Genomic DNA, 24096 nt, shown 5'->3' on the forward strand with positions numbered 1-24096 from the left:
GCAAATGGTCAGTGTAGGAACACAATTAATGTAGGATTTAAATATGCTAAAATGCTGAAACAATCGTTTGAATAGCCACTGTGAGCAGGTGTAGCTGTTCAATTGTCTGCAGACCTCTATGTTTCAGACATAGACGAAAGTGGGAGGAGAGGCTTGCCCTTACTAAATATGGCGGTGTCTGGCTTCACTGCCTGTGTAACATTCCAGTTGCATTCTCCGTATAGGAGTGAAGCCTCTTTGCCAGCAGTATCTTTAACCTATGAACTCCTGAGTGTGCCAGTCCTCCGCCATATTGACTGTTGTCTTGACTGGAGGAGATAGAGAACATTTTGAGGTCCGAGAAGAAACGAAAGTGTGCTCCTAAATTCATCGAAACTGGTGCAAACTTGGCCAAAGCGTATTATAAACACCGTCGTAATGGCAAGGAAGAAAAGCAAGCAGCAAGGAGTCGCCCAGAAGGAGCTTGTGCCTGGACAGCAGACTGTACCGAAGAGCCCAGTCTCTCCCGGCGATGCAGCTGGCGGTGGCGGTGGAGATGCTGGGCTGGATAGGCTGGCCACTACCAGGGCGAACCAGGTAGCTAGCAACAAGCCAATCGCTGCTTTTAAAATAGGCTAGCTAGCCTATGTGCTAGCACCTCTCTGCTAATCCAAGCATCCTCCATTGTGCTTTTATTTTATGTGGCTAGATTCTGCAGAGGTGAAGTTATATACATCCGCTGCTTGGTGGAAAGCTATTTTAGTCTTAACGTAGTAGTCTTTGATGTAGAGCTTTACGTCTTTTGATATGTAATTAAATAAATAATACGCTCAACTTAGCGAACAGAATCGTCCCCGTCAGGCGGCTTCGAGGCAGTGTGGCTAGCGTTGCCCATCTCTTGTGCCGGACAGGTGACATTGTGCCTCGGACAGGTCGTCCCATTTCCAGCGTTTACAACTCTTCATCCGCCCAGCTAACGTTAGCCAGGAGGCTAGGCGGGCTATCATCTCCAGCTAGCGTGCTGCAAACGTGCTTGCTGCCGAGCTACACTTGAACTCATGCACAGGAACCAACCATCCAGCAGTGGCTAACCTGCTACTAGCTAATCACCTAGCTAGCTAAAAGAGATAGTGGGTTCATAATTAGGGTAGCTCACTCTCAGACATGGTTTGAGTTGTTTATTCCACTCTGCCATACTATTTATCTTCTTTCTGTTGTATTCCAGTCTACTATTGGTGTGACAGGAGCTAATGTCAAAAGTTTCAATGTATGGCATTCAGTTAACCATCAGCTAATGATGCCTATCGCAGGCTAAATCGGAGTTAGTAACATTAGCTATGTAAGTTTAGGGTGACCACTAACCTCGTAAAGCAAGGATGGTATGCTGTAGGCTGAACCACAACTAACCTTACATCTGACCTCTGTACCTTTATTTACAAACTGACTGACTGCTGCTTGGACAGAGTAATTACACCTTATAGCACATGTGTAAGGTAACAGTCAAGACACGTCTCATAACAAGAATTAATATATTTACTTTGTAAGCAGAAATGTGTTATAATTAATTTTGACTAACCCGGTTATTCTTTAAAATGTATGTATTTCTACATTTTAACATTTTGTGATACTCAGAACATACTTTGAAACAAATATCTATGCCAGTTTGTTTGGTTCATTATTTGTTATATGAGGTGACTGAAATTTTGAATTGCAAGATTCAAGTTGTTTTGAATCATTTTGTATTAGGCTGCATTCATTATAGCTAGTATATCTAATAAAGTGGCAACGGACTATCTATACACATACACATAATAATTACACACATAGAAATCACCTGTTTGATTGCCTACTGTATTCAGTTGGAATTGTCAAGTATTGTCAAACTACTCTGAGAGACATCAGATCTAGCAGGCCTATTTTATACTGTTAATTAACAAACTAAATTCTGTGTCACCAATTGCAGTTTCACTGGAAATTACAATTCTCTTTATCATCTTTTTCTCTACCCAGCCTATGCACACATGCTGCCTGCTGTGCCACCGTGAATTTAAGGACTGGGGAGCAAGCTCTGTGAACGGGCTCCCCGGAGGACATGGGACCAAGCTGGCTGATGCCGTGCCTGCGCTCTCCCAGGCCTTATTGCGGGAGGCGCCAGGGCGTAAGCTTGCTGATGCTGTGCCCTCGCTGTCTCAGTCCCTGCTGGGTGAGGTGCCTCTGTGGATCTGTCAAAGCTGCTGCAAGAGTGTGGAAGAGGAGGAGAGGCGGAGCACCCAGGAGCAGCCAACGCCGGTAAATAAAAGGGGACTGATTTGGGTCACATGTCTGGGTCCTATTTACTACTTCTTCTTACTACTTTACTTTCTAGTTAATATCTGTTTTTTTCCGTGGACTGATGTAATCTCATCTTTATTCATCATACAAAGCATTGCATTTGCATGTGCTCACTCACTAAATAAATCTGTCATTCTGAATGTAACCTTGTATTCAGTAAGTTTAAACATGCATTCTACTTGTTATCTCTTCATGAGGAACTTAATTTTGTATTTGTTTTTCTGTGTAATATGTTGGGTAGCAACAGCAATTACTAATTGCTTTTTGTTTCTGTTTCAACAAAAATATTTTCCATGAAATGCAAATGTAGGTGACTGCAGGTCACCATGGTGTCCAAAATGTTTTGCAGATATTTGGCTTAAACTTTCAAAAACTTGTTAAAACAGCAAAGAAAAAGAAAATGGAATTATTGCTTTTAAAACATTGTTAATGTTTGTTTGTTTTTCACTTAATTTAGATAAGTGCACCCCTTAGATGTTTTCCCATGTTTTGATACACTCTATTATTGTGTTATTAAGACTAGATTCTGCTGTTGGGCACTGCTAGTGTTAAAATGTAAGCCTGTGTAGACAGCCAGATGATTAACTAATTGGATGTTTTTTTTTTTGTTTTTGTCCATCAGGTACCATTGTCACACTCTTCCTCCTGTAAGTCCCAGAGCTGTGGGAATGGTTACCCGGAGCAAAGTACTGTGGACTGGGACCCCAGTTCCTTCCTGTCAGCCCACAAACTGTCAGGTCTCTGGAACTCTGCCCACACTAACGGCGGGGAACACTGCAACCACAACACTTCTTCACACTCACAACAAGGTTTGTCATCCCAGGGTAAAAGACAGCTCCAGAAAACATTTAATGACAGTTACAGTAATCTCTGAAAACAACACGAACCTTAGTTGCAGGTTGTGTTAGTATACAGTTTTGTGAAATAGGTACAAATTTGGTCAGAATCACAGCTCTACTACTGGCTTGTTAGCGAACTAAATGTTTGATACATTTTTCACCTCTTTGTTCAGGTGTTAGTCTACTACATCCTAGAAGAACAAAGAGGCATCTTGCAAAATCTTGTAATGCTCTACTTTCTAAGGCTCTCAGAGCTCAGCATTATGAAAGGTGGAATAATAATGTTTTAGGCTTGTTGTCACACCTGTCAAGTTAACACGGATTGTGGAGATAAAGATAACAGAATTTAGAGTGAAGATTGTTTAATTGAATCTGAGAAATATGGCTTGGACCATCATTTATAAAATACCCTCAGCCTATTCATGGACCTGTTCACTTTTTGAATTCCATTATACATCAAGTCCACCAAAATCTATACTGCCACAGAAACTACAGAATTAAACATTTATACATGCCTGGACTTGCAGCTTTTAAATATAAAGAAGGCTCTTTCTGATTTAAAAGCTACAGTATTGACATGTTGTATGTTGAAACGAGGGGAAAAGGGAGCATAATGACAATCAGTTTCAGTACAAGCTCTGTCAGTTTAAGAGTTAAAAATTCAACTAACATAGGAAATCAAATTACACATTAGTGACAATGCTTCTTTATACTTTGGAAAAGATAAAACATCACTGTCAGTTGCAAGTTTTACCACAAATGATCTGCACCTGTTAGTTCATCATGGAAAGCCTGGCTTTTTGCTCAAAGTTGCATATATTTGAGACAAGTTACAACATACTACAACATACTGTCATGATCACACTTTGGTGAAACAGCAATACCCAAACTGCGCTAGTGTTGAAAAATGAAAATGGGAGCAAATTCCTCACTTTTTCATGATGGATGTTAGTGATTATCTAGTTAGGATTGTTGTCATACAAAAAGAAAAAATGTGGAACTCTGAAATTGAGATACATTAAGTTGCTCCAACAATGGTTTTGTAGTTAAGCCATTGCATGTTAAATTAGAATGAAATCATGAATTTTCACATGACAAGACAGTTAACAGATACAGAATATTTGAAAAAGTCTGCCTTTTTAAGTTTATTAATTACTCAATTCTCTGACTATTCAGTGGTTTAACAGGACCGTCTTGCAAAATACCTCAGATGCACTACCCAGCTAGAAAATGTGTCTAACCATGGCAGAGAGAATACCTGACAGAAGCATCATAAATGGAAAATTGAATGTGAAAGTTAGATGCTTGTTTCTGGCCAGGGAAATGCAGTTGTTTGTAAAATGAAACCATAACGATCTTTGCTTTGATTGGTTTTTTATTCTGTTCTTGGATTTCATCAAACCATGTGATAGAGGTGACCTGGTGCATATGTGTGGTTGTATTTCTAGTTTAGCAACTACTCACATGTGCACATGTCTAATCAGCTTTAATTTGTACAATTTGTCATGGTGTTGACTGAAACAGTGGATGTTTAGCTGAGAATTATGTTGGTAAACAATGTTTTGTTTTTCAACTAGAAGTAATATCAAACAAATATTAGTCTTGCATTGGATGTAAACTGAGCTACTTAATATACTTAATTACATACAATAGAAAATGTTTAAATGGACATTATGGTAACTTTTATCAGCTTCTGCTTGTTGTTGGGTGATTGTTATGTTAAATTATTCAAATGTTGTCGCACCACTTTCTCATTTCTAATTTGGAAAGCAAACAGGAGTAAACATTTCTTTCAGTTTCTTTCTCCCAGAAGAGAAAAAGTATCACCACTGGACAGTTAAACATGCTTCCAAAAAGGGGGGAATTATTGTCACTAAACATAAATTACAGCCCAAAAAGTGAGTGTAACTTTCACTCACTTTTTGGGCTGTAATTTATGTATTTTTATTATTAAAATCCTCAAGGGAATTAATTGAATCAGTAAAACTACCCCAGACACGGTAGTTTTGTGTCATGGCCGGTAAACATCTTACCTTATTGCTCCTCTAAATCTTGAAACTTAACAAATGAAACTGTTTTTATTCTGCCCTGAACCAAGTTTTAGCATCAACAAGGTTTGTGAAAATGATGGCTGTAATGAAAAGGAGTATTTCTCATTATTGTAACTATACTCATATTGCTATGAATGAATCATCAGTGCCCTGATACAGTCATTGAATTTTCTCCACCTCCAGGCGTAACACCAGGATCAGCCTGTCATGAGAAAAGAGGACTTCATGAAGCGCCTGGGAAATCTGCTAAAACGTCAGGGACCAAAGTCTGTCCCTACAGTCACCCGTCATCCCAGAATTCCAGTGGATCTTCTGCTGGGAACCCCCTGTCTACCTCAGCAGACCTTTGTAAAACCACTCCCAAGCACTTCAAGACCATGTGCCGTCGACCAACGCCACCAGGTGATTTTCCTTTGACTCCTAGGGTTCAATAGTATTTTTTAAAATTGGAACCCAACAAGAGAATCTGCTCATCAAATTGTTTAAAATATTATATTGAATCTACACTGTTTAAGGGTTAGGGGTCTTATGTACAATAAGGAGAACAAGATATAAAATTATTTTTGAATTAAATACATATGATATATTTCAGTAACAAGTGTAGTCTACTTAGATAGAATAACTTCCAGTCTTTTTTCTTACCATACAAAATTGACAAACCACAGTTTATATTTTACTTTGAACTCAAAAAGTGGACCAATTTAATTTACATTAAAGACATTAGTGGTAATTGGCATACTTGTATGGAGTAGTAGTAGTCTATAGACTTCCAGTATGGATGTAAGAAGAAATCCCGTGAAATAAGCTGTGTGGTCAACAGAGTACAAACTGATGCACTATGTGGAAAGATGAAGCGGTATTTTTGATCTATAAGTAACTTTTATTACTTGTTTACATTGTCCAGGTGAAGCCTTCCACCCCAGTGACCACCATCAACACACAGACTTGTCGGTACCCCCCAACAGTCCCACCGGCCTGTCATCTCAGCATTCCTCCCTCCTGCCCCCAAAGCCAAACTCCGGGCAGCACAGCCACGTAACGTCCTCGTCTGGCGCTGGTGTGGCAACCCACGCGGCCCACGCTCCCTTCTCCCCGCTACTACCAAATCTCCACGGCCCCACAGCCAAACTCAATTCTCCCAGTCCAGATAGCCCAACATCTGTCCATAAGCCCAGCCCGTGCAAAAACTCCCACATTCCTGCCGTGAACACACAACACAGCAAACTGGGCACGTCTCTCACAGGCTGTAGCCACTCCTGTAATGGACACAGTCCGGGAACAGTGGCCTCCTCCAATGTAGGTCATCTGACAGCTGGGGCCTGCAGGTTAGTACTGATATCTGAACATTTCCTTTTTTTGAGTATGTTGTATCTGTCTAGCTCCAGAATACAAAAGTTTTCTGATCGTTAATTCTATTATGTCAATAATTTCTTGTAGGGACCAGGCATGTAAGGGGCACAAAATGACGAATGGGACGTTGTGTCATCCTTCATCTGAGTTGGAGGAGGGGGAGGATGAAGACAGCAGCTCTGAGAGGAGCTCCTGCGCCTCCTCTTCCACCAATCAGAAGGATGGGAAGTACTGTGACTGCTGCTACTGCGAGTTCTTTGGACATAATGCGGTACTTTGAAACTTTGTTGTCACCACTTTTGAAGTAGTACTTAAGAGTTCATTTCATGCCTGTTACACATTTATAAATGCTGACATTCTGACAAGATATCAATATTGTAATACATTATTTGCTCACAGCCTCCAGCTGCACCAACTAGCCGAAACTATGCTGAGATCCGAGAGAAACTCCGCTCACGCCTGACCCGACGTAAAGAGGAGCTGCCTCAGCGTCAAGATTCAGAACTGACAGTGGCTGGTGCCATTGACAACCGAGATGTGGACGAGCTGCTAGACTTCATAAACAGTTCTGAGCCCAAACCTGTTAACAGTGCCAAGGCTGCCAAAAGGGCTCGACACAAACAAAAGAAGAAGGTATGATAACTTTAAAAACAGTGTTTATTTCCTGTTTCAATTGGAGTACTTAACATTGAATATATAGGACTTATAAGATTTAAGATTTTGATACTACTGCACTACTGTGTAGTGTTTTGGTAACAAAACAGTACTTTTGAAAAGGTACTAAAAGTAACATTTAAATTAACTTGTATTCTACAAAACCCTTCTGTAATGGTAAATGTTGTCTTAACACAATAACCTCTACAAGAACTTTGCCTAAACAGACAAAAATTGTAAAAGTTTAAAGTTGTAATCCCCAAGATTTCAGACCTAGCAGTAGCAGGAAGTATTTGGTTTGCATTGGCAGTAACTTAATAAAGCTCTGATTCAGCATTAAGAGCATGAACAGAAAACAGTGAGACTCATTTCAATGTGATAAAATTGGTAGAATGGATTACATACATGCATTGTCTCATGTGAGTCCCTCGTGTGTAAACTACTATATAGAAAGGTGATTACATAATATAAATTCATTGAATCATTATTACAAAAAGAAAATGCCTACTATGGTTTGACTGGGTGTGATTTCATGAAAAATTTAAGGATTATAATTTTATAATTTATCAAAAAATAAATAAACAAGATTAGGAATCTGAATCCACATTTGATGCCAACATTCTGTACTTTTTTTTTTTTTTTATATACTCCGCTATAGACAGATTTTGGTCAATACCAATAAAAAAGGAGGTTCGATACATAGCCCTACTAATGTATTGTCTCAGTAACATTTTGTTCGCTTGTCCTCACTCTCATACCTGTACCATGTCTGTTTCAGGAAAAAGCTCAGCAGGGCAACATGGGTGCTGCAGGCAGTGACCCCCACTCCAATCCATCTGAGCCTGCTGACGAGCCCATCCCTGACGGTTCTGAAGCCAGCCGGTTGCTGGACTGGCCTCAGCTGGAGCTTGAACGCGTCAACAGTTTTCTCACCAGTCGGCTCGAAGAGATTAAGAACACCATCAAAGACTCAATCCGGGCCTCTTTTAGCATGTACGACCTCAATCTGGATGTCAATGACTTCCCAAAGAAGGCAGCCACATTGGAGGGCAACCATTTACTGTCCCATCTCAATGGTTCTTCTGACCTGCAGCAGATAGACCTCGACCTTGCTCCTCTTTCACTGGGATCCTTTAAGAGCCACCTTGATCTGGTTAATGGATGGGAGGACACAACTACTGTCTCATCCCCTAATACCACCACCACAGCATCAGGAGTCACTGCTGGGTCAAAGGACATCCAGCGGTTGCACACTACACCCAGTCTCTCAAAGCTCATAAGGGTACGCTCCCCAGAAAGATGCACTTCTACTGGATCTGACAATTTGCCACAGGTGCCAGCACAAGCAACAGCTAAATCAAAGGAGGAAATCCTTGAACCCAAGAACACAGCAATTGGGAATGGTGGTGCAAAGTCAAAGAAGAATAAAAAACAGCAGCAAAGACAGGAGCAATCTGTATCAGAGCAAAATTCCAACAAACCAACCAAAGCTGCCTCTGGGAGTGAAACACAGAAAGCCAATGAGTCTAAAGAAATGGCATCTAATGGCTCAAAAGCTGGAAACAAACAGCCGCAACACTCAGCAGACAACCAGAGAAACATGGCTAAGAAAGCTGAGGAGGGCAGATCATCCAAACATGCAGCAAATGGAGCAAATGGTGGCCTCTCGAATGCACAAAGGGGGAAAGGTGACACAGAGACACGGGGAAGTCGATCTGAGCCGGATGCAGAAAGCAAAGCTCATCCCATCATTCCAGCAAATGGGCAGCAACAGCAACAATCCAAGGGGAAGAATAAGAAGAACAAGAACAAGGGTGAAAAATCCAGCAGCGCTATCGGTACGGGAGAATATCTACGTTTACGACGCTGTAGGTGTGAATGTTTCTAATTTTTTTTTTTTCTTTCCATCTAATTTTTCATCTTCATTTTCTTTTTTTAGACGACGTGTTTCTCCCTAAAGACGTGGATCCAACAGAAATGGATGAGATTGATCGGGAAGTGGAATACTTCAAAAGGTAAGCTCAATACAGAGGTGTATCAGAATGTTTAAAAAAAAAAAAAAAAAAAGTCAGCTAATCTGTTATGTTGATGAACATTAAATGCATCACTAAAACTGAGTGTTATTTCTTCCCTTTTCTCTCCTCCTCCTCTTCTTTGTCTGTTTTGTTCCCTGTAGGTTTTGCCTTGATTCTGCAAAACAAACTCGCCAGAAGGTAGCAGTGAATTGGTCCAACTTCAGCCTCAAAAAGGTTCCTTCCAATGCAGCTCAATAACTTGGATGAGTGCCAGACAGAAAAACTTCACACCACAAACTCTTTCAGTAGAGCCCTATTTGGCCTGAGGCCTTCTCTCATTCCCTGTTTTCTTCTCTTCCTTACTAAGCCAAGGGACCCTGGTTCAAAATCATACTCTCCATTCAAAAGACTGAAACATAACTTGTGGCTAACAAGCCAGGGATCATTCTCAAGGCCAACTCTACCCTTTGCTATTATTGCAATGTTCACTAAATGAGAGATGCAAAAATGGAAAAAGTCTGAATCCACTGCATCCATGTGCTTACGTATGTAGTATGTAAACAATTACCTTACATGAAATAAATGTTTTTATCACAAATCTGAGACATTTTAACGTTGTTAAACTTCTGAATTCCAAACAATTCAATTTGGTGCTCATCATCATTTACATTCTGCATCACTAGTTTATCACCTACTACACCAATCTCTGTAGACACTAGAGACCATTTGTCTTATACTGTACAACTGACAAAAAGGAGCACAAGACAACACCTAATTTTAAGGAAAAACACTTCTCTCTGCGGGGAGCAAAGGTAGCAACCATTGCATTGATTTTTACTCACAAGCAGACTGCAGTGCATTTTCATAGTTTTCAATTTGAATATTTTTCTTAAATTTTAATTGCGATGATCAAGTTGATGGGGAATCAGTGATAGAAAAATTAACTGACAAACACTTGATGACCTACCTGCTACACTGTTCCTCTTTTTGTATGAAATTATGTTTAAAAAAACATGAATGATTGACAGTTTTCAGTACACCGACAACACTAATATAACCTTGTGGGAAAATATCAATTTGCTGTGTATGACACTTGGCTCACAGGATGCATCGTAAAGAACATTAATCGAATTAGGTACCCATGCATGACATGTAGAACAGAAAAAATCAAAATACTGTCCCCTAGTCCTGTATTGGGCAAAGTCCAATGCGTCTGTGGCTTCAATATCAATCCTCCTGAACAATTCTCTCATTTATAGTGTTATCTAGTATACACTCTGCCATCTGTAGAAAGAAATCCTTTACCACAGTTTTCTCACTCTTAATGTAACGCCTATAGTCCCAGCAGTGACAGGTACACCTGTGTGCAGTATTCATTTTAACGTTGGAACCATCACACTTTGTTTGACGCAGTTAATTTTAATGCTTGTACATATTGAGTGATTATTTGGGCCCTTTTGAGCCTTTGTCATGCGTTTCTGGCGGTTGTGTGTATGAGCTATATTTTCAACCATACTACTTTTTTTTTTTTTTTTTTTTTTTATTCCCCTCTGTACTGTGACCTTGGTGGCACCCTCCACCTCAGCTTGCCCATCTGAAGTCCAAGTATTGATTATCTTTTGATGAGAAATCACAGAAGAATTGATACATTTTGGACAAGGGCCTCTGGATATACACCAGTAACCATGTTTTAGCTGATGGCTTTCATTGAGATGGATGATTTCTTTCCTGAATCTGTGCTGAGATTTTGTTTTCATATAACATCTCTGATGCTTTTCAGGTTATATTCAATTAGAGAAGATTATCTTAATGTTTCGAATGTAGATTTATATTATACCAATAATAGCCAAGTGTATGTTGGCTTGTTTCTTTTTTTAAAATTCACTTTTGATACTGTGAAAAATCTTTCGTTCAGAAAGATTAAAAACAATACAGTTTTTGACAAAAATAAAGTGTGGCGTTTGCTTTCTAAGTTTATTTTTTTGGTTCGGTTTCAATAACTGCATCTGCACGATCTGCTTCTCCGACACCAGACTGTGTCGCACTGAAGTGTTTGGACGCGGCTTCTCGATAAGGTTTGACCCTTCCAGCGTTCCGTACAGCCTCAAAGCTTCCTGTGTTGTGTAAACATGTGGATTAAGTGTATTTATTGAACTGTGTGAATAGTTTCTGGTTAAAAACTCAGTGTCTTAAGCTGATAGAGAACGTTGCTGCATTAATAACTAATATGGAGACCGAAAATCGACCCAAAAAGGTAAGTTCAGTATAAGCTGTCGTTCACATTACGAAGAGGTTACAATAGCTAACGCTTGCTAAAATTAGCTAGCCAGTCAAGCATCAGAGCATTTATCCGTTTTACATACATCAGGCTATGTTATCCACTGGGCAGTTAAAATCATTAGAACAGCCTATTGAATAACGTTAATAAAGTGAATTAAGTGTTTGAATAAAACGGGGGTTTAAGTTGTAGTCGACATGAATAGGTAAAGCTCCATGATGAACTAGCCAAAATGTAGTGCCACAACATCCACGGTCAATGCGAAACGGCGTTGCTTAAAAAGCATTAGTCTCCATTTGTATAAGAGTAAAATATAAGTGTACTTAAGTGAGTTATCAGTTTATAAATTAAAGTCAAAAGTTGATGGCAGAGCTCCGAAAACGGCACGGCTTCTTTTCAGTTGTGTCCCTACAACATCAAGCGATTTAATGAGGATTATGTTGATCATCCGACTACACGATGCGAGTTTGGTGACTGAAGGCAGTCCTGTGTAACTCTAGGTTACTTCGTATTTTCATGATAAGAAAACTATTCAGCTGGTTAACAGAAGTTTTTCAGTGGGTAACTTGTTGATGATCATTAAATGCAAGGAAGCCATCTTTATAACCACTTACTATTAGTTTTAAACGAGGAATAATAGTAGCTACCAATTACATCACAATTCTTATATCGAGTGTAAAACATGCAGGTCCAATTACAGATATTTGGCTACAATATGTCCGGACACAGAAAAGTCCCGCGTATGGCAGCCAGCAGCCTCCATTCGAGAGTCTAATATCTACTACTAATATCTATTGACGAACTTTTGATTAAAGCATGCCTAAAATTACAGCCAACCAAAGTAGAGTACCAGAAATGGCGTAGTGCAATCCTTTTAGCTGAATGAAAAGTTTACAATTTATCTCGTACAGCAATGTATACTATAAAACCAAATAACAGTGCTTCATATGTCAGCATAGCTGTATATGACTTTAGTATATACAGATCTATCACATATAATATGTTGCGCTGTATCTGATTTTGTACCAGCTGCTGTTTGCTTTATGGTATACTGGATAACCAAGTTTTCTCCAAGGCCTTGCTGCACTGCAGAGGTTATAAGACTATAACGGTAATATGTTTGTACAGAGATCCCTTGGGGAGGATGAACGGTCTGGCTCAGAAGGATCAGAGGATGATGATTATGTTCCGTACGTTCCAGTCAAGATTAGAAAACAACAAATGGTAAGTTATTGTGCACTGTCGTGACACTCAAGAAATAAATAGCGATGGACTGATCTGCTCCAATCTGCTGGTTCTGTAAATGTCATTATAAAATTTGGTACATTTATTCATTGTAAAAGTTATATGATATTTAAAATACATCATGTATATCAAAATCATGTACAGTTACCACATATTCAGATTTAATGCATTTTTTAAACATGTTTACATCACAGTTACAGAAGATGTTACGTCTGCGAGGGAAGGCGGTGGACGAGGAGCAGAAGGACAGTGGGGGGGAGCAGAGGGACGAGGACGAGGGTCTTGGTCCACGCTCCAATATCAGTCTCCTTGATCAGCATCAGCACCTCAAGGAAAAAGCAGAAGGTATCCTGTTCAAACAGGGCACAATCTGGATTTTTAAGGCTTGCCTGTTTTTCATTTTCCATGACTATATTGGTTCTGTGATGTGTTTTTGTATCTTCAGCCCGAAAGGAGTCAGCCAAGGAGAAGCAGCTGAAAGAGGAAGAGAAGATTCTTGAGAGCGTTGCAGAGGGCAGAGGTAAAATGAAAACGCTATCCAATTCCTATGAAGCCGTGTTGAATTATTAGCCAAATTGATTTTGATAAAAATGTTTTTTCAAAATGGTTTAAACTTGCAAAACTAATTCTGGAAACTTTCACCTCTCCTCTATCAGCTCTGATGTCTGTGAAGGAAATGGCCAAAGGTATTATATATGATGATCCAATAAAAACAAGGTAAGTTCTTCATCGGTGAATTTTATAAAGCAATATTGTGCGTGTGTGCGTGTAGTTTTTTTTAAAACCTTTTTATTTAACCTGGATATTCTCTCTAGCTGGAATGCACCACGATACATCCTGAACATGCCAGACACCCGACATGAGCGCGTCAGGAAGAAGTTTCATATCCTAGTTGATGGAGACGGTATCCCTCCTCCAATCAAAAGCTTCAGGGAGATGAAGTTTCCACCAGGTAACAACACACTCCCTGTCTCACATTCTTTCTGTATAAAGCTTTTAATGGTGTCACATGATTAACAACTGGCAACAAATTTCTGTTCATTGCATTTGCAGCAATTCTGAAAGGTTTGAAAAAGAAGGGGATTGTGCATCCCACACCAATTCAAGTCCAAGGAATCCCCACAGTGTAAGTAGAGTAAATGGAACTCTGGAATGCAAACATTGTAAAATGAACAATTTTATGTTATTGTTAAGTACAATGGTTCATAAATTGACCTTTGTTTGTCTGTAGTCTGTCAGGACGGGACATGATTGGCATCGCGTTCACTGGATCAGGAAAGACTTTGGTTTTCACTCTGCCCATCATCATGTTTTCCCTGGAACAGGAAAAAAGGCTGCCATTCTTTAAGAGAGAGGGACCATATGGACTTATCATCTGTCCTTCAGTAAGACATACAAGACAAACCTATATCATTAATACAGCAGCTTGAAATACATTAATGCAGTCTCATTTGTGGTTACAAAAAAGGATGCTGTCCTTCATGTGTACATGTGCACAGTAGTATTTTGCTTCAGATTGCATTTAATTGTAATTAGGCCCATCAAAGGCCCAAATAATTATACAGTATTTCTTGCTGTCTGCACTCTAGACTGATGACATATACTGTGAGCAACCTAACTTTTTTCTGCAACTAAGCAAATCTGAGTTTAAAACCTTTCCCGTTACTCCAGCGAGAGTTGGCGAGGCAGACCCATGGCATCATTGAGTATTACTGCAAGCTGCTTGAGGAGGAGGGAGCTCCTCAGCTGCGCTCTGCCCTCTGCATTGGAGGAATGTCTGTCAAGGAGCAGATGGAGGTAGTAAAACAGTAAGTAAGAGGGAAAGTTTGAGTGAAAACTTTGGTGCCTGTGATTTATTCAGAATTTGCAGTTTAAACTGGTGTCAAACAAAAACAAGCAGGATTCAGCTGCATTAAATTATTTACAGAGGAAGAATAATGGCGAAAGATTGATGTGTTGCGCAGTATAAAACATTAAGCATGGCCACCTCAAAACCCAGATATTAATAATAGTGTATTTTTAAAAAGCTTAAGAAGTAAATAGTGTTTTGGGTTCCTCTGAATGTGTGTCTCGTCTCGGTTCTAGTGGTGTCCACATGATGGTGGCCACCCCTGGCAGACTGATGGACTTGCTGCAGAAGAAGATGGTGAGTCTGGACATCTGCCGCTACTTGGCTCTGGACGAGGCTGATAGGATGATTGACATGGGCTTTGAGGAAGACATCAGGACCATCTTCTCCTATTTCAAGGTGAGGTCTTCCTTTATGACAGCAACCATTTTCATCAATGCAGAAGATTTAGAACATTTTACAAAACCAAAGTCTTACCTTTAAAACTGTATCCTGGCAACAATATTATTTCTTTATCTAGGGACAAAGGCAAACCCTGCTTTTTAGTGCCACTATGCCCAAGAAGATCCAGAACTTTGCCAAGAGTGCACTGGTCAAACCCATCACTATTAATGTAGGCAGAGCTGGTGCTGCCAGCTTGGATGTCATCCAGGTATGTTCATCTTTCCCTGTAACAGGTTTGTGCTGTCAGGGGTATTCATTGCATTCAGATTTTTTTAAAAAAACCCACTGATGTGAAAACTTTGTGAACTTCAATTTTGTGTATGTGTTTGTGTGCAGGAAGTGGAATATGTCAAAGAGGAGGCCAAGATGGTGTACCTGCTAGAGTGCCTGCAGAAAACACCACCTCCTGTCAGTACTTCCACATGTTATGACACTGGCAAGCATCTAAAATACATAACTCAGACATGTCAGGCGTTACAAAATATTCTGTCTTCATATGACAGGTGCTGATATTTGCTGAGAAGAAGGCTGATGTAGATGCCATCCATGAGTATCTGCTGCTAAAAGGCGTGGAGGCGGTGGCCATCCATGGAGGAAAAGGTACGCACAACTCTATTCTAATCATTAACATACATAGCAGTTAGTACTTAGTAATAGTGCATGCAGAGGATTACTGTATCTGGAGGTTTTTCCAACCAAGCATCAAGTTTAGCACAGACTTTACTCTTCAGCTTTGATGTAGTTGCTCATCATTACCACCAGATGCCACCCTGCTTGCAGATGTCACAATTCTGCTTTATAGTGTAGTTTAACATTTCCAAAGAACTGCATACACCTCCCTCACATTTTCCACTTTGTCATTGTCTTGCAAAATACTGTTTCGTTAATGTGATATTTGGTGTTTTATTATCAGATCAAGAGGAAAGAACAAAGGCCATAGAGGCATTCAAAGAGGGAAAAAAAGATGTCTTAGTTGCCACAGACGTTGCCTCCAAAGGTCTGGATTTCCCAGCTATACAGCATGTGGTGAACTATGACATGCCTGAGGAAATAGAAAACTATGGTAAGAGGATAAGTCCACGACCTGGCCCCCTTAAAATCAGTACAATATCTAAGCCTCAGTGTTTTTGCTCAAGCTGGTTTGTTGGAATTTTCTGGCTTTAGTCCACAGAATTGGAAGAACTGGTCGATCGGGCAAGACTGGTATCGCCACAACGTTCATCAATAAAGGCTGTGGTGAGGAAAAATATCAGTCTCATTAATGATTTTCAGAATATTTGCAATGTATTATAATAAATTTAGTTGATCCCAGTGGCGATAAATTAACAGTAAGTGCATGTCTTTTCTTCTGGTGTAGATGAGTCAGTGTTGATGGACCTGAAAGCCCTGCTAGTTGAAGCCAAGCAGAAGGTCCCACCTGTTCTCCAGGTGCTCCAGACTGGAGAGAGACCATGCTGGACATCGGAGGTGAGACTTTCACACCAAATCTAGTTTTCATCTCTTTCTTTGGGGTCTATTCTATATCAACTTTAAAATATTTCTCTCATCTGATCATCTCAATTTCGCAGACACCGACGCAGGTGTGGAGTATTTGCAAACCCTTTCTAACGTACCTGGTATTTGTGTTCTCACAGGAGAGAGGGGCTGTACATTTTGTGGTGGTCTTGGTCATCGTATTACAGACTGTCCCAAGTTGGAGGCCATGCAGACCAAGCAGGTCACCAACATCGGGCGGAAAGACTACCTGGCTCATAGCTCAATGGACTTCTAAGAGGGTTTTAATGAGGGGGAAGATTCTCCAAGGCCAAATGGAACTGAGAGACATTTCTGAGGAAATCGTACACTTATGTGTCATGTCACTGAACTAAGGAAGTGTATTTTTATCAACAGCTGTCATTGTTTGCAGGTCTGTTAGATAAGATATTCAGTTCCTTGCATCTTTTCCCCCCAGTTTCTCTCATACTTGTTCTGTTCTGCCTTTGTAACATACATTTTTGATACTCTGATACTGATAATTGTAAATAAAACCACCATATAATGTATTTTTTGTTCATCTTTTCTGTTCTTATCTGGAAAATAGAGAAAGGTGTGGTACCAGTTTTGTTTGGTGAGGAAGTTGCTAAAACAAGCAGAATAATGCAAAGGGAAGTTTGACTCAAGAAAACAGCAACACACAACCTGTGGGTCCTATCTTTTGCAACAGTTACATTGCAGATCAGAGACATCTTGACATTTAGCCCTGATAGACATACCCAAGCAGATGACAGAATGAATGCTGCTGGTGATGTAAAGGAAACAATTATTTTTGTCGTGTAGGAAACCAATTTTAGTATCTTTGAACTGTAGAGCAACGGCTGTTACAGTGAAAGATATACAGACAAAGCTTGCAAGCATGGATGTCATCTTCAAGGAAGGAATGCTGTACCTTCAGGGAGTCAAGTTTGGAAAAGTAAGTTTTACATAAATTTCCCATTCAGCGTATTTGTGAGAATATTGTGGCTCATTTTATTCCTGTATTGTTTATTTTTCAAAGTACGGCAACTGAGCAGCTTGCCGTGTTTTCACTAACTGCTTAGTTAAAATAAGCAAAGGCACAGATGGTGATACGATTGTTTTTCAGAGTTTTAAAGTCTTGACACGGAGCATATCATATCCAAAGCCAATGCGTGCACAGACATTAACAAATTTGGCGCAGAGACAGCTTTTTTAAGCACCTATGAGAATGCTTCAAATGATCTGTCATTGGAATACCTTTAACAAAATAGAGCACTAGCAGTATGATAATGTGCAGAGAACTGTATTTGTTCATTATTTTTTCAGCTATTGCATAATAATCAGCAGAACAAACTTTGTATATGGCACATTTGAAACATGAAACCATATGCTTCACAAAGATGTGAAGTTAACAGGAAACAAGTGGAAGTGTAAACAACAAAAGACTCGGCAGATATGGGAAATAATTAAAACCAAAAATATAATAAAAAATGAATTGAAAAAAACTAGTGGAGGAAGCATACATGAAATATTCTTACAAAGGCAAGTTAGACCAAGAAAATGTTATTTATACTTTAACTTTTACTTGAACTAAAGTAACTATTTTGACTTACAGGCAGCCAATTGAGACATTTTAGGAACAGTAAGTGAATTATTCTAATATGTTGCAATAATCAAGATGTACATATACTAAAGCACAAACTTGGTTTTCACAACGGTAGAACATATAGTGGTGCTCTGAATGTGAAATCTAGTTCACAATCTAAAATTACCCCTAGGTTCATGTGTGGTAGAAATGTAGAGCTGTGTGTCACCTGTGTAATAATAGAAACAGATGCCATACTTGCTGATGATGTGGCAACATGGCATCGCATACAGTCAGAAAAGAATGAACTCTCGAAACAGAACCAAAATAAACAAATTTTCTGCTTGTTATGTGACATTTAAACCAGCCAATAACTGTGACAAGGAACCCACTTACTAACAGTCACTTTTTCACCCTGTCCCCTCATCTGCAACAGAGAACATGGAGGAAAATATGGCTGATGCTCTTTAAACCCAGTTCCACAGGGGTTGGCCGGTTGGAGCTCTATACCGTACTCGACAACAATGCTATTACTGACCAGAAGAAGGCCACTCGGCAGAAAACACCAGAGAGAAAAGTGGTGCGTCTGAGTGATTGCCTGAGTGTCATCCCTGCTCCAAAGGAGTCTTGCCCCCAAGGGTGCACGGCCTTCTACTTAAAAACCACACAATGCACCTACACTATGGCCTCTACAACAAGCCAGGACTGGCTAAGTGCCCTCTGTCTCCTGGCCTTCCAGGTATCACACTTCTCTCCTCTTGATCAGTACAGCTTTCTCCTTTTCCTTTCTATATCAGTGGTAGTGTTGTTATTTAGGAAAGGTGGACATAAACCTTATCCACAATTGGAGATAGATAGCACAATGAGGAAGTTAATACAGTATCTGCAACTTCTGTCACTTCACTTCTCTAATTCTTGTGCTTGCACAAGCTTTGCTGTTTCGTGCATCTTACCACTTTGAAATCATAAAACAGCGATAAGAGGTTGGTTTACTCTGTGTAATATTTACCATGCCACTGTGTTTACAGAAGGATCCTGGAGAAACAGACAAAGGGGGTTTGAAGAGAGGAAATGATTTGACCATGGAGGACAATGACCTTTACTCATCTTGGAAAACTGGTAACACAAACAGCTGATCAGTCAACAAGCAATCAAAAGTAACAGTTCAGAAAAGGTGTTTAGTGAATGTGCGCAGAGTGTGATGTATCAACTCTCCTACCAGGTTGTTAAGTTAAAATATAATAACATTTTCTTATGTCCAAAGTTTTTCTTGGCTTTTTTATGACTAATTAAACACTATACTCAACTGCTGGGAACACGGGACTGTACAAAAACGTATTGTAATTTTTCTTTTGGCTGAAAGTACCATAGTCTGACTATTTTGGCAGAGCAGTGGAGACTCTTTTATTCTTGTCCTAAATTCTTTTTCATACTCATAATTTTTTCTTGTGTACATTGGTGGTGCACGTTCAAAGATTTAAATTGAAGAACATGATGATGAACATGTTGTCACTATTATATTATTTTGACACATTGTGGGATAGAAAACATTAATAACCCTGGTGAGGGCCTTGGTTTTTTACGAAGTGAAAACACACCAATAATTTTTGTACAATCCCTAAAAAGAAGCCACACAGGGGCAAGATGCACAAGCAGTCAAACAATCTGAAAATGATTTAGAAAAACCATCAGTATTAGCGTCAGCAAGCTTTAGCTTATACAAATGTATTTCTTTTTATTTCCTAATGGATTAAACTTCTGCTGAAAAATCCAGGTTGCCTGTAGTGACTTGGAGCGATTAGTAGAATGCAAACACCTTTAAAGCAGCTGGTTTCTGTAGGAGAATATATTTGATGTACATTTATTCACTTTGCTGATGCATTGCTGCTCAGACCTCATATAATTAATCTAATGCTTTCATGTGTAGTCATGCTGCACTGGTCTCAGTGTGATTGTTGTGATTTTGAAGTGGTAAATATTTTCATATCTTCTCATGTTTAGATCTCACCCTTCCTCCGAACCAGTACCAAGTGACTGTCCAGAGCACAGAAGCATCGAGGAGGTGCAAGCTGGCCCGGGAGTATCTGGTCTCCCCAGATAAAGAAGCTTTGGTACTGCTGGCCTGCAGTACCGGTGACATCATCTATAGCTGGCCATACAGACTTTTGCGCAAATTCGGACAGGTTGAGGTAAAGTACTTCCCCTAAAATTGGAAAGGATATGCTTTTTGAATTTGTATTTCTCAAAATATCAAACTGTTTCGGTGCCTCTTTATGATAAGACTACCTTTATAAAGGATTTATGATTGGTTTAGTAAACTAGTTATAGTTTGTAGTAATAAAATAGTTTATTAATTAGTTTGTTCACACTTTATAAATCATTCATAAGATGTTATAACACATTAGATAAAAGGGGCAACAATGACCTAGAGTTTGAATCTGGTAATTTAATATGCCATAATTTGATCTGCCGAATGAAATTAATTATTTATTATTATTTAACCAATAAGAGTGTGTCATTATTAGTGTTGTTATTTGCTAGTCACTTAACAAATATGTAAAGAAGCAGCAGGCATAAACGCTGGATGATGGAGAAAACAAAGAAAGCTCAGTAACTAATGAGATATGAGGCTTAACAGTACAGAGAAATGTGGGCTCACTATTTGGCAAGCAACAAGTCACTGTTGCCCTTTTTATCTAATGTGTTATAACAGCTATTGAATGATTCATAAAGTGTTCAAAAGCTTATTAATGAGCTAGTTATAAACCATTCATAAATCCTTTATAAGGGTAGTCGTACTGTAAAGTGGTACCACTATTTCTTTAAGATGTGTGTTAATTGCTGTGATTACAGGGGGGGTTCAGCATTGAAGCAGGCCGTCGCTGTCAGTCAGGAGAAGGAGTGTTCATCTTCCTGACCAAACATGGCTCCCAGGTCTTCCAGGCTATATTAGAGCAGTGCTCTGTGGAGAAGAGCTCGCCTGCCCAGCCACTCAGCAACAACAGAATATCATTTTCTGACCAGTCTCCTGTTTTCCTCCCAGCCCCACCCAACCGACCACCTGCTCCTCCTGTCTACAACCCTGCAGATGTTGCTGCGGACACAGAAGACAAGTCTGAAGACCATTATTCTACTATTAATTACACCTTCAAGCCACTATCTTTTGTCAAACCTCAACTTTCTAATAGCAAGGAGGTTGTGGGAGAGGAAGGTGACGTTGAGGATGAGGATGAACGGTGTCATTCCCTGGAGGCCCTAAGCCTGGACGCTGACATGGACGACATTTATTACAACGTGAGGAGATTCACTCCTCCTGTGGTCAGAAAAGATCCGTTCAAACCTGAGATAGACGATTCAAACGAGTGCATCTACTCGGCTGTGAGAATAAGCATTTCTCCCTCAAACTCCCAGTTGCAGCCTTTATCCTCACCCCTGCCTCCACCTGTTCCTCCGCCTCCGCCTCCTCCCTGCCCCCTTCCCCAATCTGTTCCTTACACCCTACCCAAGCCCAGATACCAGTGTCAGCCCCCTGTGATTAACTTCATCCAGCCAGGGTTCAATACTCAGGCAGAGGCAGAGGATGACATGAAGGAGATGGAGGAGGCCATTGGCTCCTCTACCCGTGTCAACCCCACAGAGGCCCCTGGCAGTTTTAAACACAGGCTGGCAGAAATCATTTCTAAGGACCTGGCAAAGTTCCAGCCACCTCTTCCCACTGGAGCGGGCAGCCCCACATTTTCTCAGTAGGCTATTAGTTAACAGACAGACTAGAAGGAGCAATTTTAACCATGATAGATTGTCAGAAGGTGCAATTAGTTTCTTTCTTTCTTTTTTTTTTTTTTTTTTTTAAATCCCCTCCACTGGGAACATTAGGCATCAGATTTTTGTCTTGCAGATGTTCATGTTTATCAGTGTAGTCTGTCATTTTATTCTTTGGGAAAAGAGGATTCAGTCCGTGTTGTTTTTCACTGCTGGAATGTTAATGTGACATTACCATTAGTTGATAAGCAGAGAGAACACCTGATTGTTTGACTGTTTAATTATGGAAACAGTTTAAGGAAAAAAAAAAAATATGATTCCTTGTGACAGTCAGTGAGTTGCATGACATCTTTTGAGGCTTCCTCTAGATTATGTTTGTTCTTCTACTTCCTTCTTAAAGTGAAATAAGATGGATGCTGCATGTAAATCAAGAGTTTTTCTGCAAGACAGAAAGACGAAATACCCAAGTGTGAATATTGCTTTTTTTTTTGTACATGGACGCTTCAGTTTGCTTCACATGGTAGAAATATTAAAATATCATTTACTCAGTATACAACGTGTTGCTGACTTCAGTATGAAACATACAAAAATAATTTGAAATGCACTCATTTCTTAACTATGTCTTTATTTTAGCAAAACAACCCTTATAAAATACCCCATAGCTAAACATAAATATCAAATAATTGTTTTTAATTTAGACAATTGTCACTAATGACACATGAAAATGTCATTAATGATGTTCAGGGCATATAAAGTGCATAAAAAGGCCTATGGGAGCTCATCATGGCCTTGGGAAGTAAAAACAAGTTTTTCCTGTATTGTTTTTTTTTTTTCATTTGGCAGTGCAACATCTAAGCTATAAATTATGACAGGAGAATATATGAAGGACTAGCACATGATCAACATTTCTACAAGCTGTAATATTTGGTTCTCCCGGTTCTTCCTATAACAGACACCGCGGTGTAAAGAGTCAATAGTCAGTGGCCAGTGTTCTCTGTTACTGTCTCCCGTTCTGACTTTCCTCCATGTCGCTGAGATGCGAGGATTCCCCATCACTGCTGTGGGAAGAGGGTGTGGATTTAATTGTCCCCAGGTCGGATGTAGGTCCGAGTATGATAAGGTGATCCCGCTGCTCTCCGGTCAGCTGCTCCTGCGCACTGGCTGCAGGCCGTAGAGAGTGAATTAGGCTCCTCCTGGAGCTCTTGTCCGCTGGACCCATGCACTCCGACTGAACCACGCCGGCCAGGAGCTCCGACAGCTCGTTGATGTAAATCTGCGCCATTTGGAGGGTGTCATATTTGGACAACTTCTTCTCATTTTCCAGGGAAGGGATGACGCTCCTCAGCTCGTCAAACGCTTTGTTCAGGCCGTGCATCCTTCTCCTTTCCCTGGCGTTGGCTGCGACGCGCCTGTGTTTCTGGGGGCCAAAGTGGCTCGCATTGCCTCCCTCAGCTGACTTCTCACAGTCTGTCTCTGTGATGCCTGCAGCGGACACGCAGTCAGGCAGTTTACTGGTTGGCACAAATTTCTCATGCAGTGAGATGCATGCCTCTGGAGCTCCGTGCGCGTCCTTCCGGGAGAACGCACGGATTGAGTTTGAAGAAATCCAACTTTTGGAGTTGATGTGGGCCAGGCTGCGCTGCTGCAGCGCGGTGAAATCTTCTGGGTACTCTTGCCAGCTCGAAAGCTCTGCCTTTGCGGTCATCACTGTAATGGCCTGTGGTCGTGCGCGGCAGGGAATAAAGGTCACACAGAAGACTCTGGCTGATGCCCTTGTCTCTGGAACGGGTTGCACTGCGCCAGCAATTTATACTTTTCCAGCCTCCCCTCAGTCACCTTGGTGTCACTCCCAGCCCTCAGACAGCTCTGACAGCGCTGCAGCCTCAGGAGGCAGCAGCCAATCGCACAATCCCCTCTGACCCTGTCAAAGAACAATTAGACAAAGCGCGACTTTTTTCTCCTATTGTGTATTGTAACTCAATCACGACCTTGTTATTATCCTCACACAGAGGGGAACCCGGAGTATTAATCATTTAAGAGCGTGGCTTATACGTTCTCAAAGAGAACGTGATCTAATGAACTTAGCAGTAAAGTCTAGACTTCATGTCTGTTTGGCTAAACCCTTCAAGTTTCCCAGAAATAAATAAAATAACGTTTATTGGGAAATTGAACAACTTTCGAGCTTGAGGAGTTTTCTTATCTGTTATTTCCTAAATCCATTTT

The 24096-nt window shown here is 40.3% G+C and overlaps 4 protein-coding genes across 4 annotated transcripts; 3 read left to right on the forward strand and 1 right to left on the reverse strand.

Moving 5' to 3' along the window:
* Positions 1-285: 285 nt before the first annotated feature.
* On the forward strand, positions 286-9817 carry fam193b (family with sequence similarity 193 member B). Its single transcript, XM_023402184.2, has 10 exons — positions 286-576; positions 1990-2268; positions 2933-3119; positions 5384-5602; positions 6105-6525; positions 6638-6821; positions 6950-7183; positions 7983-9042; positions 9144-9219; positions 9381-9817. The coding sequence occupies exons 1-10, from the start codon at positions 418-420 to the stop codon at positions 9475-9477; spliced, it is 2916 nt and encodes a 971-aa protein (XP_023257952.1). The 5' UTR covers positions 286-417; the 3' UTR covers positions 9478-9817.
* A 1483-nt stretch (positions 9818-11300) lies between these two features.
* ddx41 (DEAD (Asp-Glu-Ala-Asp) box polypeptide 41) lies at positions 11301-17077 on the forward strand. Its single transcript, XM_023402090.2, is given in 18 exon segments — positions 11301-11473; positions 12626-12721; positions 12937-13087; positions 13188-13262; positions 13399-13459; positions 13558-13694; positions 13796-13868; positions 13974-14127; positions 14414-14550; positions 14828-14990; positions 15112-15243; positions 15372-15443; positions 15539-15635; positions 15949-16098; positions 16200-16271; positions 16393-16476; positions 16479-16502; positions 16670-17077. Coding segments are annotated over 18 exon segments (1842 nt in total). The 5' UTR covers positions 11301-11446; the 3' UTR covers positions 16807-17077.
* Positions 17078-17241: 164 nt separating this feature from the next.
* dok3 (docking protein 3) lies at positions 17242-22429 on the forward strand. Its single transcript, XM_023402128.2, has 5 exons — positions 17242-17484; positions 18551-18853; positions 19143-19233; positions 20116-20303; positions 20968-22429. Exons 1-5 carry the CDS (start codon positions 17428-17430, stop codon positions 21859-21861), a joined length of 1533 nt encoding a protein of 510 aa, XP_023257896.1. The 5' UTR covers positions 17242-17427; the 3' UTR covers positions 21862-22429.
* A 262-nt stretch (positions 22430-22691) lies between these two features.
* atoh1b (atonal bHLH transcription factor 1b) lies at positions 22692-23644 on the reverse strand. The gene has a single exon (XM_023402130.2). The coding sequence runs from the start codon at positions 23576-23578 to the stop codon at positions 22871-22873; it is 708 nt and encodes a 235-aa protein (XP_023257898.1). The 5' UTR covers positions 23579-23644; the 3' UTR covers positions 22692-22870.
* Between the last annotated feature and the right edge of the window lie 452 nt (positions 23645-24096).

The sequence above is a fragment of the Seriola lalandi genome, unplaced genomic scaffold (genome assembly GCF_002814215.2).
Source record: "Seriola lalandi dorsalis isolate HSWRI2012SDOR001 ecotype SW California unplaced genomic scaffold, Sedor1 jcf7180002053898, whole genome shotgun sequence".
Lineage (NCBI taxonomy): Eukaryota > Metazoa > Chordata > Actinopteri > Carangiformes > Carangidae > Seriola > Seriola lalandi.